This window comes from Plectropomus leopardus, chromosome 5 (assembly GCF_026936395.1).
Source record: "Plectropomus leopardus strain MGB_pleo_1.0 chromosome 5, ASM2693639v1, whole genome shotgun sequence".
Lineage (NCBI taxonomy): Eukaryota > Metazoa > Chordata > Actinopteri > Perciformes > Serranidae > Plectropomus > Plectropomus leopardus.
The window spans coordinates 12,474,819-12,494,094 of record NC_142180.1 but is presented as its reverse complement, the minus strand read 5'-3'; the positions used below and the strand labels follow the sequence as shown (position 1 = coordinate 12,494,094).

Below are 19,276 nucleotides of genomic sequence, written 5' to 3'. Positions count from 1 at the left end.
AAACAAAAATATGTGAACAAACTTCAAGTTTTGGGCTCTTGCAATCCATTCACAGCACCCCCTCAGTATTTCAGCCTCTTTAACAGCTTATTTCCAGGATGAAATTGTACAAAAATACAGACAGCCATTTTTGATGTGGATGGATCAATAATGCTGCTGTTTGGGAGGTGAAAGACAAAAAAGTCTTTGTTGCCAAAGCAAAGGTGAGAGCGCATTAGTTGACATTAGCTAGCAAAATGTTGATTTGTGCACCTGATTGAAGAGAAACTTTTCTGAATTTTAGCAAAACTAACCACAAACTTTACAAACAAAAAACTGTCTGCCTCTCTCAGTGTCCCCTCTCCTATCTTTGCTTATTTTGAAGAAATTATTTCACCAAATGCAGACCCACAGGAAGCCCACCGAACTTTGAATCCAAACTGTGTAAATACAACTTCCAGGTCTGTCGTGTGGCATCAGGCCCTGAAAGACTTTTCCCATAGACTTGCATTGAGAAAAAGAAGTCTGGAAATCAGTGACTTCAGTGTCACATCACAACCCACACAAATAACATTGCAAAAGCCTTGAAGAGCCAGACGATTAAAAAGTCTCATTCAAGTTAGAGGAGCGCTAAACCAGAGGTAGCCAGCACAACTGGGGTAAGTCTAAGCAATTTAACATCTGGGAAGAAACTTTTTTGGCTTCACACACGGCCCCGCATTGAACACTGTATCCCGTTCTCTTTAAACCTCCATAACTGAACAGCAAGAAGTAAAATACTTTATAATATACAACAATTTTATCAAATCACCAGATAAGATCATCATCTGACCTAACAAAGATCAAAACCCAGCCTTGCATAGCTTAATTAGCCTCAACCTCTACAGTTCATTTGGCCAAATTAACAACTTGAGAATCAGGATCACACAGTTCTCCCATTCTCCCCTCTGATGCCTCATGTCTTATTGCCTGTGTCAACTTTTGTCTTCTAAAAGGCTCCATTTTTCAATTTGACAGCTCATAAAAACTTGGTTCTTTAGCTCATTCGTAGGGCTTCCCACTACACAATAACTTTTGGACATTTTTCTGTTGTTTGCTAGTAGATGGAAGTGACAAGGAGGCACCATCATGCAATAAAAGGTCAATAGGGAGAAGGAATAGTTTCTTATCTTTTAAAAGAAACTAAAAAAGAAATCTGTATAAAAGTCTACTGTGGGAGAAAGCTTTTTAGAAAACTTGCTGCAGGTTACTGGCCAGTAAAACAGCAAATCTAACAGATCCTTACCCCCTGACTTTTTTTACGTGCTGTTGCATGCCCCCTAATTTCACATTGGTCAATTTTCAGAAAAGCAGGCTTCCGTGTCGTCTCCATGTCATTCTCATATAGTATGTGTGAATTTATGTGTGTGAGTGTGGAGGGGAAAGGACAAGGTTGGGGGGTTGAAAGAGGAGTGAGTAATGTTCTTAAAGCTATCATTGGAAGAAAACGGTCTGCCTGAGTCGAAAGCGAGTGCAATCGCCTCTGGGTGCGTAGCGAGCCTGTTTGTGTGCTGGCGCTCCATTACATTACACCTACGCACACAGTGAGAGCAGTCAGAGGATTATAAATGAAGGAGAACGTAATGGGAAGAAACTGTGAGACAAGAGGCTACCACTCTACGTCTATGCAGTCCCCTCTTCTAGTAGAAATGTGAGTGAAGCAAGATAAAAGAGGCAAAGCCATTATACACACAAATGTTGGCACACATGCACTCACATACTACATACTGTATTTCTGATGTGGGTGGACTCTCCTTCGTCCTTTTGATCTGTTATCAAATAATGGAATAGAGGTTACATTTACTGTAGCCCACAGCGAGCTGGACTAAAGAAGATATAAATTGCATGTGAGTAGATGCCTGGAGGAGGGGATGTGCGGCTCATGTGTGTACAGTTTGTATCTCACTGTGTTCACTTAAGTTGTTTCCTCAGTCTAGAAAGCACTTGAGCTTTCAACAAACTTGTTTCTTCACTTACATTTTAGATGTGCCACTGTATTTACTCCCCTCCTTCTACTTCCTACCAGAATAACGCACATACAGCACACATAAAAACGCACACACACTGTCTCCCTCTCCTCCGCCCCTCTCTGCCCTGCTATAAAACACAAGCTAACATATCCCTACTGGGCATCGATCCAGCAGCGACTTGCTGTAATGTAGCACAGCAGCTCAGGCTGGTGTGAAAAGAGCAACAGGTCCCCAGGGCCTGCAGGAGCCTCTCTGAGTACTGTCTGTCTCTCTGTCTGTCTCTCTGTCTGTCTCTCTGTCTGTCTCTCTGTCCGTCTCTCTGTCCGTCTCTCCGTCCGTCTCTCTGCCTGTCTCTCTGTCCACCCATTTGTCTGTTTGTGTTTCTCACAGCTTATTTGCCAAAATAAAATGTTGAAATTGTATGTTTTTGCAAATCATTGATATATGATATTTGTACGTTTCATATATATCAAATTAATATTACTAAAGTGATGTTGACACCTAGGCGAGACTTGACAAGCTGCAGACCACTGCTCAAGACCAGCAAACAGCAGAGCTAGGTGATATTTTGCAAAACATTGGTGACCTTTCCAGTCATAATTGTGCCACTAAAATTGGGTGGTTTTTAATAAGACACCAGATGTTTTTTTCAGCAAAGCATCTGTAGCATTTCCAGCCGTGATTGTGCAACCAAAACAGAATTATTTGTTTTTATGTAATGTGCGGTAATTCTATGACTCTGAAGCCAAATGCGGGTGATTTTTAGTGAGAAATTGGAGGCATTCCCAGCTGTAATTGTGCCACCAACACCTCAAATTTTAAGCCAACCATGATCTTTTCCTAACCATATTCAAGTGATTCTTATGTCATAACCAGAGCACATGATAATGTACAAATTTAACATGTGTGTGGTTTGCAGTAACATTAATTGCCAACATCTATCCTGGTGATTAGGTTGATTTGCATCTTCCTGTTCTCACCAACATCCTGCTGAAAGAGCAAAAACAGACTGACTGCATCCAAGTGAAGTAAAGCAAAGACAGACAAAAAAGGCACCAAAAAGGTACCATGTAAAGAGTTAGGAGGACCATCACATTCATATTCACAGCAAAGTCAAAGTTTCACAATCACAGCATTTTTTTGAATGACCGAACAGAAAAACTTGCATACAGAAAGGATTCGGCCATGGGTCAAACCTGAATCTGTTGTATATTCAAAGTATTAAACGAGACAACATGTTTCAGTATTACATCCAGCGCAGCAATTCAAAGAAGAGCAAAATTAAAAAGCACAGTTTTGTTAAGATATGTGGTTAACTACAAAGATTTCAAAACCGATTTCACAGTTTCAAAGCCTGCTAAATGAAAGCGGCTCAGTCCACTGCTGGATGCCTGAATCCAGTTTTGATAGACATCTTGACACTGGCCAACAAAGCAAAATGCTTTTTACGTGCTTATGAGGTAAACGATGTAAGATTGAAACAACATTATTCAGCATACTTCTGTCAAAGGGACATAAAACGTATTTAAATTGTTTGTGGAAGATTTTAAATGGCCCCAGCAATTTAGTAGTCCTTTTGCTTTCATCTTTCCAAATGAGACCCAATGGGACAGATTAACAGTATGTCAAAGCATAAAGTTTAAGTGGAAGATAAAGTTTGTATGTGGTTGCTGATCTGATAAAGGTAACATGTATATAAGCAAACAGAACTTGACACATTGACCTGATTAGAGTCTCGGGCTGTTTTTGTGATTATTGCGGTCTGAAATGCCTGATTTCAAGACAGCTTTACTAAAAGATTGTGATGTAAATTTGAGATATTTTCAGGCTTTTTTTGTTTTTTTTATTTGCAATGAAATTGTGGGAGAAAATTTAAATTTCCCACAGAATAAGAATCTGTTTTTCATGGTGGAGTTTGAGGAGCTCAATGATCAGCTGTTGCTGCTTTTCGACACAGCACTGACAGGCCAGAGGTCTCGGTGAAGAACTCTCATCCTGCTCACTCTGTCCAGTTTACATGAGCTAACACAGCAGCTTACATCTGACACTGCGCTGTTAAACGGCCCTAACAATCTAATACTGGCACCAAAACGGCTTGACGTTGTCATTAAATCCATTAACAAAAATTTGCTAACATTAGCCGTGTGATGTTAACAGTTATCCCAGCTCTACAATAAATTAACTTAATTTTAACCATTTAAAAAAAATTAGATTTGCTGTAAATTTGCAAAGAAAGAAAGAAAATGCAAGGTCAGCCAGGATTCACAGGGTTTGACTGAATGTGTGTTAATTGTTGCAGTTAATACAATCTTAGTAATGTAACATCCTGGAAAAACTGAGAAATAGACAACCTGACTGTAATGCACCTAAACTGATGCTAGCAATGGTTTAGCACATACACATGAAGTTACTGGAGAGAGGGAGAAGATGCAGAGCGTGAGTAAGAACAAAGACAAACTATATGGATAAAACCACAGAAAGTTGCAGTCCACTTTTGTTTTTCCCAGGGCTGTTATGACACAAACAAGACAAATGTAATTAATAGATTGGGGAATTTGTTCTCTCACTTGTAGGTAATTTAATTAAGTCTTAATTCCAACACTGACACACATCTTCTAGTTTCTATTAACAGGCATTTGTGATGCAATGAGAGGAAAGGGCAAAATCACCTAATCCTGGTGTCTGTTCTAATTTAAGTGTGCGTGATCTTATTAGGTTTGTGGAAATGTAAACTTCTCTGGTGCTCAACCTTAAGCAAGCTGGATCATTCCTGCGCTGGCTGAATCAGCATCTCAACAGGCCACACACACACACACACTTACAAAGGCACGCACACACGCTGTATTAATTTAAACAGTCCAATTTGTTGAAATTAAAAGTTGATTGGTAAGAAGGTAAGAAAAACTTTTCAATTATGTTTTGCTTTAAATCTTCACGGCGTCTGTGTGCCTAAATGAACGCGATCTCGCATTAACATAAATTAAAGGCTCATAAACTTTCTTCAGAGGCCTCCTCTAAATGTAATAAAGAACCTCTCTTCCTGGATCCATGTTTTATTCAACATTTGGATATGCTCAATTAGCAGCCCTAATTAACGCTTGCCGTACTCCAATCGTAGCAGACATTGGAGGGAGGGAGGGCGAGCAGAGGAGATCAGAGGTGGAGGAAGAGGGTGGTGGAGGGTGGAGGCATGGTATTGAAGGGGGCAGGGGTGAAAGCAGCAGATTTCAAAAGTATGTTTTAAAGGGTTAATTAATTAAATAAATGTCTGTATGTGGATGGTATAGTACTGCTTACCTCCTACACTGCAGTTTGTACATAATAGATTAAATATTGTTTATGCAACCATTCATCAGCATGCCATTAATTTAGTCTGGAACACACAGGCTTCTCCAATTATTTCTGTTTTTTTCCAAAGACCTTTCAAATATGACCGCTTATTACTGAAAGACCTAAATGGTGGCGTGCATTGCAGCGATGTTGACATTTCCATAAAGCCAGTGCAGCACCACAGTTCATACAGTACTCTGCTTCCAAACTACCATCAGACTGCTTTGTCACGTAGCTGTGCTTTGTTATCTGTAGACACAACACTCATTTGTTTCTTTGTTATGGCTGTAACATGAAGAATAAATCAATTTCCAAAGAATAATAAATATAACAGCAACAGCATGATTAGGTTTTATGCCACCCAAACCCTATTCTGTTTTAATAAATACACAGAGTGCAGAGTGACAGGAGAGAAAGATGGATAAACCTGATAAGTCATTTTGTTTCTCATTTGCAAACATTTGTATCACTCTTCTCCTTAGTCTGAGCTTCCCCGACACTTAAAGCAATAAAGCACAATATTATGTTTTTATTTATTTATTTATTTTTAAATAATTTTTATTATTTATTGAACTACTTTTGTCATAGTGTAATGGGGCAAACCTAATTTGGTGGATTACCTTTGGTTCATCCAAAAACAAAAGCTATCTCATGCAGCCCAATATAGAAAGAAAATGTGGTGAGTTCAATATGCAGGAAATAAGGGCATACATTAGCAGAAACATAATATTCATAACTACTTTTTCATTAGTGTATAGTTACCTCAAAATCAATACAGTAGCCCAAAACAGAAAAGCTAAACACTTGGTCTAGACAGAGTCATTCACATTTTCATGTTGGCTTCAACCTCAACACTAGATGTCGCTAAATCCTACACACTGGACCTTTAAACTGTGGAATAAATTTAAAAAAAAAAGAAAAAGAAACCAGGAGCTAATGGATCCATCGTGTGGCCTTTGAAGTGGACTTTTATGCGTGAACTCCGATAACACAGGTCCTTCTCTAAGGATCAGATGAACTTAATATTCACTGAAAGCACCTTCATCTTTAAATGATAGATCAAAAGCTGATCTCTACAGGTTATTAGAACAGCACGACTCCAATAACACACACACGCGTACACACACACGCACACACACACACACGTACACACACACACACACACACACACACACACACACACACACACATACACTCAAAGGTTTAGGCAGGAAATCAATTATCATCAAGACCCCTATGAAATATTTCACAGCTGTATTAACCACTCTATTTCACACTGCAATAAGAGATAAAGGCTCACACAGGTCAGACAGATGAAAGGCAATAGAAAAATACATATGGTGTCTTATTGCCCTCCCAGTGAGTACGCAGGGATTAAAAGAGAATAAAAGAGTGTAGGTACCTGTGATGGGCAAAGAAGAGAAGAGAGAAAGCGTTCTTGTTTATATTGTACATCAGGGAGATGGTATGTGAACAATAGCAGCTCAGGTTACGTGACTAAATCAACAGCGGCAGTTGTGTTCATTAGGTTGTGGCCACAAACTCCCTAATGTGATCACTCTGTGTACCAGCAGCCTACACTCTAAGAAATAACAGGCAGAATGAAGATAAATGAACGACACAGAGAAACATTCAGAGAAAGTGAGGACAGCAGCTGAGGGAGCAGAGCCAATGTGAAGACAGCAAGGGGAGTGAAGACATTTCTTTCCACCTGTCACGAAAATCTCAATGACACTTATGAAATGTAGAAAAATTTAGATAAAATATGCATTTAATGTGTTTTGGGCTGGTTGGGTTGAAGCAAATATCGTAATAAGCTTTCTAAATGTCAAAAACATTTATATTAACAAAACTGAATTTTTTCAAGAGCTGTTTATTATAAAGATATCACAACTTTTGACATGCTTGGGATTGTGCCAAACCTGAATTATTCATTTTGTCCTCCAATGCTATCTGTCTCGATCCAAATAAAAAGCTAGTGCTTCTGACACGTGTAACACTCTATCTTAATGTGTTCATATTTCATTTTATTTAATCTAAACTAAAAATAATTGTTCATAAAATGCTAAAAATTACGGATTAAAATCTAATGAACAGTATGAATAAAGAGACATTAGATGGGAGAGAAGAAGTATAGAAGTACGACGATAAGATGAACCATTTCAATTGTGTCTTTTACAGCATCCGCTGGACAGACAATGTACTTACAATGTACCTCGTTTAACAGAATGGTAAGCTTGTGGTTTCAGAGCAACACATGATAAACAACAGCAATAACATAAAGGTGCTGTATTACTCTGGAAAAACATTATCAAGTCTCATTCCCAGGTCATCAAATACAGACACTTTCTGGCCCAGACAAAACAAACTGACGTTAAATAACTAGCAGTAACAAAAGCAGACTGTTACAGCAACTCATTTCACCCAATTCCAGGCCAAAAAGTTGCACATGAACACACCATGATGACTACAGCCAAGGGCCAACCAACATATGTTCTGCACCTGCATGAGAGGAAATAACTCTCCATACCAGCAGGCGGCTGTAACACATTTAAAAAGGGAATTCAGAAGACCGTCATGATGCTCGTTAGCACATTAACAACAAGATCTACAATTCACCTAACTTGCTAGATGTCTTGTACTCCTTAACTGGAAGACAGTCGCTTGTTTGTGTGCATATCCCTTAACAGATACTGTCAGTAATTGTGCTTTTATTTATAGATGTATTCATTTCTTTTATCTTATGTATACATTTAAATGTATACTTATATTCCACTGATGGCCTGTAATTTTCAGGAACTATTTGCCCCTTATGTTACATATCATTTTGCATTGTTGTAATTTTTATACTGTAAAATCAGTAAAAAGAATTGAATAATTAACAGCAAAATCCAATGTTGAAAGAACAAAGCATATATTCTGTGTGCCAGTGTGAACAATAACACAAACCATCAGGAACTGGGCTGCTAAAGAGCTCATTGGCTAAAGATAAATAATCTTACCTTATGTAGCAATTTTGTTTTGATCACTCTCTCTTGACTTAATCTCTTTGTTTACTTCTCCCACTTCTGTTTCTCTTCTCGTGCGCTGAGCTGAACAGCCAACAGGCTTCGCTGGTTCTGATGCCAATTCAACAGGCTGAATCGGCAGAAATAAACAGATAAGGGCTGACCACGACCAACAGCGAAGGACACACCGCAGCAACAAGGACAACAGACACTCACCGAAGGCCCAACACTGACCAACCATCAACCACTGGCTTGATGTGTTAAGGCCTTCAGGTTGGAAATTCAGCCAACTAAGGTGTCTGTTTTGGACCACCTGAGAATGAGACTTTTCTCCATGTATTTCTGTGCCTGTATCCATGTTTATTAGTTTCACTCACAGTGACAGGCCAGAGGTCTCTGTGAAGAAGAGATGTAGCCTATTAATTCTATAGTTGTAGACTGAGTGAATGAACCAATGTCCTTCTCATAAAGACCTGCGCGCACACCCACACACACACACGTTACACATTCGCATCTTTCTGCTTTAAATTACTTTTAGTTATTGTTGACATATATATTCTGCTATCAGTTTGCCATCATCTTGTCACTTCATTCTGTGCGTTCATTTTTGTGTTTTTTTTTAATGTGTAAATTTAAACTTGTTTTTGAGCTTCAAATGAGCACATTCAGTTTGTTTTGCCTCTTCCTGCACTATGTACTGGGTTGTTTTTGTCATTTTTTGCACTTCAAATTCTGGAAAATAAGAAAAATCAGAAACAATCAACTGTCTTTCGCCAGAGTTACAAACCCCAGCTTTAAAAATAGTATTTAAATCAATGCTTTGTTTTTTTTTTTTGCAGATTTTTGTGGTTAGAATATCATGCTGACCCCAGGGTGTTCAAAGTGATGAGATTGCACACTTGAAAAAAAAAATAATTAAAATTTGGATATCATTTTATCTAAATTGCCTCTGCAATCAGTAATGTTCATTAAAAAATGGTAGTTTCACTTCCTATTTTACATATCTTTTGCTCTGCACATAAAGGAAATGAAGTCCAGAAGCAGTCTTACAGTGTGTTTGTTCATGTATGTGTGTGTCTTTAATTATGCATGCATGTGCACATCTTCTGTGCATATGTGCATTTTGTGCATCACCTTAAACATGAAAATGTATGAATGTCATGCCTGAGGGATGAGAGCAACATTACAGAAACTGAGATGCTACACGCACGCTTGCACGCATGCACGCACGCACGCACGCACGCACGCACGCACACTTGCAGCCTTGTAGTTCTATTCTTATGAGGACTCTCCTGTGCTGAATTCAATCTCTCTTTTACACTGCAACTGGCCAAAATTACTTCACCCTCACTCCACAGAAATGCAATCTCTCTGAAGTTCTGAAGTCATACTTTGAAGCGTTCACAAAGACACCAATATACGGATGCTCATACAGAAATTGTCCTTACATATACATTTAAAGTGGTTTGTTTTTCTATCTGGCAGAGCTCAGGTTTAGCAAAGGCAAAAAAATACATGCAATCTATATATATTCTTGGGAAAAATGCTATGTATGCATGTGTGTGTTTCAGCATGTGTCACACGTTTAAAATCAATAACGCTGTCGGCCAGATGTTTACGCTGATGAAAATCAATGCACTTTATACAGCTTTAATGCAAGCTGTGAGAATGTATGCTTGACAATGTGATGTGAGTGTATATGAAACAGCATTGTGGAGTGTGTGTGTGTGTGTGTGTGTGTGTGGCTGATTCACAAAGGTTTTCTGTATCATAATCTATTCCACATTCTCAGGAAACAAAAACATAAATATTTCTATTTTCAGGTGATTATATACTAAAGAGAAGATACTTATCATATCAAATTCAATTTCTGCCAATATATCCCCCTAAATTCTCCACACTGCACATATAAGAGTGATACTATGGGCTCTATCTTGTGTGGGTACAGACCCACATATACACACACATGACTTATAAAAGTAATATTATAGCTATTTGCAACTCATTCATACAGTGCGAGTGCAACATGCGTCTTAAACTATGAAAAAACTATAAGTGTGCCACCACACCCTCTGCACACAGTGCATGACGCACAGTGCCAGTATTGGCATCTATTTGCTTTGGCGTGACTTTTTGAGCATCAGTCAGTCTCTGTAAACACAGAGCAAACTGCAGGTGTATATGACACATCTTCAAAGATAAACTTTCAAGATACATAACTGGTTTCCCCAGTAAAATGCAACTGGCCCAACTCTCCCAGTCTGCAGAGTGACCTGGTTTCTCCATTTCGAGCAACAGCCAAAAACAAGAAAATGATGGAGGGGAGGAAAAACAGATCACGTTTGACATCTCTAGACACATAACACAGAAAAAATATGTGAAGAGGTGAAACATACTACTTTTTTGGCAGCTATGACATCAGGTTAAAAATACTCCTGGCTGCACTTCGGACCAGATTTTAACTGAACCCTTAAATATGCGACGACCCTGGTGACAGACTAGGAAGTGTAGAGGAAACTTCTACGCCTACTTCATACTGGCTAAAAGCCATGATTCCCAAGGTTCAGCTTTTTTTTAAGTATATTTTTAGACCTGAACTTAAGATTGATCATCACCCCAGGGTGTGAGTGAAACGTCTGTCGAAACACATCATGCAACGCAGTTATTACTGAAGCATGACTACATTTCAAGAAATATTATCTCACGGGACCTTAAGCTTTTCAAGTTATTTCTCCTCTCTTTCTCTCCTGTTTTCATCTCCCACATCACAATTTTCCATCTTCATTTTTTATTAGATTTTTTTTCTCTGTTCACCTCTGCTATCCCTGTCTCCTTTTTAATCTTCACCATTTTTAACTGTAGGAGAGTTTTCAGGGTCAGTTTATTCAGTGCTTTGTGCACTTCAAATAGCTTATGACTTTATAAATCCTTCCAAAATCATTTTAAAAACTGAAAGAAAAATACTGAAGGACCCTTTCAATAATAACAAATGATTAAATCAAGGACAGTATTTGTAGATATGCTTGATATACCCTCAAACAAGGACTCTGTACTGAGAACAGTAGATTAACCAATGATTAAACCTGCAGCAAAACTCACCTTTCTATCAGTGACAGGAAATGTACACAACATCAGCTGACTCAAAGCTTCAAGGGTAGACTTTTTACTTTCAGGCCCCTCAGACTTTTGACTGAAGAAATGAAAATAAAGTTCAAATGAAGCTCAAAATGGAAACTGTTCAATCCTTTTTGTCCTCTCAGTGCTTTTCTGTCTCTCTTCATGCCACATTTCCACCACCCACCACAAACTTACCTGCAGCGCACTGCTCCTCATCTGCCCCGTTCTCGCAATCTCTCTCTCCGTCGCATCGCCATGACAACGAAACGCATTTGCTGGCAGCCCCTCCACAATCAAACTTCTCTGGTGGACAGGTCTGTCGGCCTGTTGTGAGGGGGTGGAGGTGAAAAACAGCGAGAGAGAGAGAGAGAGAGAGAGACGGAGCACAGAGTGGTGAGGCAGGGCAGGGAGAAGGAAAATGGGTAGCAGATGATAAAGTTGATGGGGAATGGATGGAAGAGATGCAGGAAGCAAAGAGGATAGAGAAGGACAGGGAGAGTAAAATGAGAGAAGAAGTAGGGAGGAGGCAAAAGATAGAGAGAGAAGGGACAGCCAGTCAATGAAACAGTTTGATAACTTAGTTATCTTGTTGCTCCAATCGATTTGCCCTCAAAGGGCTGCAATTAAACTAGACACACAGTGACAGAGGAACAAAGAACCAGAGCACTGTCAGACAGACACAAAGCCAGGACAACACACACAGACACACACACAGACACACACAGACACACACAGACACACACACACACACACACACACACACTCAAAACACTCAAATCAAGATATGAAACACATGAGCACTTTGTATGCACTTGCAGCCATGTAGATACTAGGGATGCTTATTTTAGTTACAGATTCATCAGTAATTATTTTGATTAAGCTCAAAGTGAACTCTTCAGCTGCTTTTTTTTTTTATCAACCAACCTAAGCTTGGTTTGAGTGACTGCAATGATATACTAGAATGACTGCCTTCATCTAATCAGTTCATACTATAAAGGAGATGTTTGTGCTACATTTGAAGAAATTCCCTCAAGGTGTTCACGAGATATCCGTTCACGAAAATAACATGAACAAGGTCACAGCAATCTTTGGCAACCAAAATCTAATCCTTTAATTTTTGAGTCCAAGTGGGCCAAATTTGAAAAATATCCCTTGAGGCATTTTTGAGATATTGGGTTCATAAACATGGGACGAAGGGATGGATGAAGAATCCAAAAACATTATACCTTCACTATTGCTGACGCAGTCATAAAATCTGAGAAAATCAGTAAATGCTCACATTTGAAAAGTTGGAAAAAATGGCTGTTTGGCATTTTGGCTTGATTAATGACTTGCACTACTTATTACTTATCAAATTATCCTAAACAATTTATCAGGTCATCAGTTCAGCACACAAACACAACACATCTAAAACAGAAATACACTACAATACAGACTGTATTCTACGATGGGTTTTTAAATGTAAATCAGTGAACAAAACGTGAATGAAACGACAAATCACTGGGTACAGTTTGTCAAACACAACTGGACACACACACACACACACACACACACTCACACTGCATGTGAGTGAGAAAGTGGTCCCTCTTGGTAAAAGCCCATTACAGTGGAGAAGGCCATTGTTCCTACATGTGTAGCCCGTGGGGTTGGTACAGGGAGGAAAAATACAGCCGTCCGATACATCAAATTTACACTGAGTCCCCACAGCAAATCCCTGTCCCTTCTTCTTACAAACCACTACACTCTTTCACCCTTCCCCTTACCTCCCTCCTCAATCTCTCTCTCTCTCTCTCGCTCACACACACACACACACACACACTCAAACCTCACAGGAACGCTAGCCCCAGATTACATTACAGCGCTGTGTCAAACTCAACTCTATCAATTATACATATTTGACCACCAGCATCTTGGCAACCGGCCTGAGTGTTTGTGTGTGTGTGTTGCAGCCACAGATCAATAGTACCTGTGGGATTTGCCTATTTCAGTCTCATTCTCTATTTATTCATCTACTATTTCTTTATTCTTATTTTTTATCTTTAACAGTTCTGAATAAATTGCTGCCATTCAAAGGCTGCCCCTTGTGGAGGGGACGCTTGGGGCTTCCAGTCTTGCCAGGAGTGATTGCCAGTATTTTCTCCAACTGTGCAGTCCACATTGCCAGGTTCTACACTACTGAAAAGTGGCAGCATTTTATTTGTCTATAGAACTGGACAGGTTTGGGGTTTGGATTCCTCTCCTCTCCTGTCTTTTGCTGGTGCTGATCTTTTGGATGATCCCCGCTGGCCTTTAAAGAATAAAAGCCCTCTGCTAATCGCATTTAAGAAAGTGAAAGAGCAAGTACTGTGTGTGTATGTGTGTGTGTGTGTGTGTGTGTGTGTGTGTGTGTGTGTGTGTGTGTTGTGTTGTGTTGTGTTTTTGATGCACAAAATGCAGCTCCTCTGGTCAATGTGATGCTGTGAATATGAATATCAACGGAATGTGTGTGTAGGTGTGTTAATGAGAGATAGGAGACCACTGAATTGTCTGACATCTGGTTCATTTTAACGTGTGTTGTCGTGCGTTTTAGAAATACTATACACTGTAGAAAGTACTGGTCTCATGTTTCACACTATTTACTTTCAGAGGTGTGTGTGTTTGTGTGGGTCAGCAGAGTCCTGGGGCTACTGTCGGAGACTTTCTCACTCTAACCCACACAGATATACACCCCCGCAGGGGTTCAGTCCACTAAGTGTGTGACTGACAGCTGAGTTAAAAGGATGTAATTTGTCTGACTGACCATTTCGGGCCCTGGTAGTTGAGGGGGGTGGAGTCATGGATCAGGTGCCAATCAAATGACAGAATACAGACGAGCAAGAACAACAGAGAACTCCATTTACATTGATTATGACAAAAATCAATTGGATGAATTTCACCCCAAGGGTAATATTCACCAAATGCAAAGGACAGTTCCAATTTCCTATTATTATATGTTTAAGCAATAATTTGTGACTATTAAAATGTCTACTCAGTTGCTCTCAATTGGCCTTTGATATTATTCAATAGCAGTTCTGCCCATACAATCATAAAGTCTATAAAAAGGCTTTTCTATTTGCTGCCTCAGTCAGCCACAGTATTGCAGCCCATTCACAGAGAAAATTGCTATGTGCAAAACCAAGAGATGTGGTTCACATTGCCAGAAAAAGGAGCAGTTTGCTTGGAACAAACAGGAGTGGTTGTACATGAAGGTAATTAGCATTATCAACAACAGCCACCGAGTCTGCACAGACAAAGAAAAAAACATGCCAACTAAAGGGAGACAATCTGGTATGTCTGAAAATAAATGAGAAAAATCACATTTAAACATCACTGGGTTACAAATTTAGTACCAGGACAATCAAAAGCAAAGAGAAGAGGTTTAAAGCTTTTTCTAATCAAGGCTGTTGGTGTCTGACTTTGCCAATCCAGATGGTAATGGTGTTGATAATTAAGTTGTATTTGCAGTTATATACTTTCTCCTGACTTTTGAAAGTCAGTGCTTAGCACAGATTTGCCCTCTCTGTTTGTTCTCTACTCACTAAATGCTGACAGGTGTATCCCGCAGCAGTCCAGGCACTGAGGAGCATTGATGGACTTATTGACAGTAAGCTGGGGACACATCTGTGCCTGCAGAGATATTGCCGACTATGATCATATACCAGGCCAAGTGCAGTATATCGACTGAAACTCCTGCTGCAGAAAACTGTAATGTAAAGGTTGCATCTTTACGCAGTGTATACAGTGTAAAAGTAAGAGGTATTGAATAGGTTATTAGAGTGAGTTAGGTTATCTATTTTTTTGCCATCAGGTAAGTAAAAAATTAAAAATACTGTATTAGTTTCAGTGGTAGGCTTAAAGATTTGTAATCGAAATGTGGATTCTGAAGATTTGAGATTTTGAAATTTAAGGTTTACTTAAACAGAAACACAACAATAAAAGAAGACAAAGAGTGTGGGTGAGACTAAGAAACAACTAGGGGCTTATCAGGAATCTCACCTCAAAAAGGATAATAATCAAAAACAATGCTCATGTAATCAAGAATGCACACAAAGTCATCTGACTCATTAAAAGATGCATGAATGATATAAGATTAAAAAAGGCTATTGAAACCTCAAAAATTTATTTCTAAAACTCTTTAATGACTTTTAAGGCCTACTATTTAAACAGTGGAAGCACAAGTAGAGAGGTAGAAGGTGGGATGGAGATAACATTTTGTAAATCCTGCACTGTTTGGCAGTATTTTCAGTAAGTTGTTGTAATGTTTTGTAGGATAATGCGTAATTTTCATAATGTGTGGTGTAAAATGTCATACATTTTAGCAGAATTTAAAATAAAATTTGGTTTCATAAAAATGTGATTAACAAATATAAATGATAAATTTCAACATTTTGTTCAGTCAAAGTGCATCGTCATTGGCTAAACTGTGCTCAATTTAGACTGTTTTCTGAATGTGTTTTCTTACTTTTGGACTAGTCTGTGTTAACCTCCTGCTTAAATGGCATGAAAATAAGTTAGGTAAGAACATCCCTACTTTGTACACAAAAATATAGTCGATGTATCCTGTGAACAAAACTGTACACACATGTTAATGCAGGCAGGCACACTCACACACATTCATACATAGACAGAGCTACTTGTAGCCATAAATCCTTTTCTCAGCTGCCCGTCATAGGCGTTTAACTTAATTCACTATTCTCCTGACTTTGTATTGAATGAATATTTCATGGGCTATAAAACTCCTGGGGCACAGAGACAAACACGGGGCCGTTAGCAGCCAGCTAACTCGCTTGCTGCCAAGGCCTGCAGCGAATAACAGCTGAGGAACTGATGCTAGCCATGCTCCAGTGGAGCTGCTTGGTGGCGAGCAATGAGAGATGCTGGTTGGACATGGCAGCTCCCAGGTGGGTGTATGCATTATCGAATGAGTGTAAAACAGGGTCAAGCTGAGCATGTGCGGTCAGCGATTGTATCCTGGTCACTCTGAGGTAAAGCAAACAAATAAACATGTATACAATTGGCTGGATGACCAAGTCAGGCTTTCTCCCTCAACTTAAATTTCAGTGACATACAAAGGCCCATGAACCTCAATAAATTCAGCCCAATACCTTTTTATTGAAACTGTAACCTATGCATATATTCATCTCACAGTCGCCCTGGGTGAGCACTAATTTGCATCTGCATGTGAGGCTGTTCTGTTCACAGTATGATGAGGCATTAAAAAGATGTAATACACACACTATTACAGCTCTGCTTTTTAGTTTCCTAAAACATTAATGTAAAGTGAGTCAAATTTCTCTAATACATACAGAATGGCTGCCATGGTGGATCAAGATGCTGGCGAGCAGCGTTGTGAAAAGATGCAAAGGAAAACTGCATAGAATCATCATTATGACATGAAAAACAGGGAACACTCTGCCAATCCAATGCTCGATTACCCCACTAATGACTTGATGTTTACATTAAATCTATTTAAAAAAACACCAAAGTGATTATCTTCTGTGTTTGATACAGCATGCAATTAGCTAAATGTTGCAAATCCGATTCACTGAACTTTTTTTTTTTGTTTTGTTTTTTAAAAGACCTTTACAAATTGTATTAATAGAAGCTCATTTTCAAAGAGTAAGTTAAAGGAATATTTAATATTTTTTGGGGGTGGGGTTTTAGAATGTACTTATCTTTAGACAGTATAATTCTCTCAGTCGACGGCAGTCGGCACGCCCCCAGTTTGAAGAAGCAGACATGGAAGCTAAGCAATGTACTGCTGTCAGCAATTACACATATTTAAGCCACTTAAAGAAAAAACACAAAAAAAACCCCACAAACATAAAAACTGACTGAAACAGCAGTGGGCCAGCAGCTCCAATGTTCGACATGCAAAAATGTTTTTGTAAATGGAGTCTGGTGGCTTTTTATTCAGGCATGGATGGAGAACTGAAGCTGGTAATGGCTTTCCCGTTGGAATGGGCTGCCTGACATTAAGGTAAAGCTGTGAAAATACTTTCAATATAGCATACAATTAGGTTAAGATTGATTTTTTTATATGGGATTATTTTAGGTGGCTAAAATAAGTTTGGTTGCTGACTCTTTCACAGCAATACATTACTTAGTTTCCATGTCGGACCCTCGCACATTTCTCCAATCTGGCAGTGTGCTGACTCACATCTACTACAAGTAACACACTGAATATGTTCCCAATACAACCCAATGTCAAGAAATATGAACTATCCCTTTAATTGGCACACATGGAATTTGCATTGGCTATAGGTATAAATACAAAGATTTATGTTGTTGATGATCTGGTCAACTGTATCTGTCCTGTGCATATATGAACTAGATCTTAATGAAATTATATGGTTTTCTTGGATTTTATTTGGGAAAAAAGATCTCTGTCCTTCAAAAATAAGCTTTCTTTCCTAAAATTCTTGTTCTTAGTATTTTGGATTTTGTGTGGATTTTAAATGGGCTCTGCTGGACCTGAGGTCAGAAAACTCATTTGGCACATAGGGGGACGTTGCAGTCTTTTAATTCAAACAAGTCCACAACCAGAATTGGTACAGACTTGTTATTCTCCTCACATGGCCTGCCTAAGTGTCTATTATGAGCAGGGTATAGGGGTGGACCGAGCATGGCGCTGTATGCTAATGAACTTTTGATTAACTACCTTCTTAATTTCCCTTCACAAGGAGGGAGGGGATTGGAGCATTGTAACGTGGCACTACGTCCACTCTCCAGCTGCCTGCCTAGCATCAAAGCTAGCCTCCCAGGTGATTGATTCAGATGGCCTGTAGCCCCGCAGGCTAATGCTAAGGTAATTTATTTATCATGAGCAGTGTGCATGAGGCCAGGAGGTAATCTAAGTAATTCTAAAGTCACTGACACGCCACGTCAAAACATAGGCACATGGGAGGAGCGTATGTGATAATATGACACATGTTGAATGGAAGCTTACGGATGATTTACCCCATACCACCATCATACAGTAGTGGCATGAAAATAAAATGCTTAAAGGTACATTGAATTCTCCTGCACCCCAGACAGCACACTGCTGATTGATGAAGTACCATCGCTCAATGTCTTTTTATGCAAACACCTGAGAACAATGTCTCATCACATTGGTGGAATATTATGAATGCCCAAAACTCAGCACTGCTGTGAATACCAATTGCACTCTTACACAATTGAACTCCAATGCAAAGTACATAACGTATTGAAGGTTTCATTAAAAAAACATAGAAGCGCTAGAACTCTCTTTTAAATGACTACCATGTCTAATATCTAATTTTTCCATTTATTAACTATTAACTTGTGAGAATTTCTACAAACACAACATGAATGTTGTGAGTGCCAGAGGCACCACAAATACTGAGCAGGATAATGTATGTAATAATGAATGTAAGTAAGAGAAAGTCACAACATTTATTCCTTGCATGTATCTGACACATCATCAATTAAGTCTAACTAACAGGGGGTCCATAACAGCTGATCGTCTGTGAAATAGCATAATTAAACTCAAGTTTCAGCTATGAGGTTGCACCATAAATTGGCGAGTGGCCTGCTTGAGAATAGTAAACTTTTATCGCTTGGCTAATCTGCAGTAAAAACAAGGCCAAGCCATCCTTTGAATCAATACACCATCGTGCACTGAGCTGACTCAGTCTGTTTATATTGAGACCATATGAAATTTCAGCTCTTAAATTTCAGACAATTTATTTTATGCCAGGAAATAAACACTGGCATTTCTCAAAATCATATTTTTTTATTTTAATTGTTATTTTTAGCCTCAGTGACCTGGATTAACCTGGATTCATGGACAAC

At 39.0% G+C, this 19,276-nt stretch overlaps 1 protein-coding gene across 3 annotated transcripts in view; it reads right to left on the bottom strand.

Moving 5' to 3' along the window:
• lrp8 (low density lipoprotein receptor-related protein 8, apolipoprotein e receptor) overlaps positions 1-19,276 on the bottom strand; it is a 215,359-nt gene that overhangs the window by 73,111 nt on the left and 122,972 nt on the right. For all 3 annotated transcript variants that reach the window (XM_088077527.1, XM_088077528.1, XM_088077529.1), the window contains exon 4: positions 11,639-11,767. In XM_088077527.1, the coding sequence (XP_087933653.1) occupies positions 11,639-11,767 (129 nt within the window). The remainder of the gene's footprint in view (positions 1-11,638; positions 11,768-19,276) is intronic.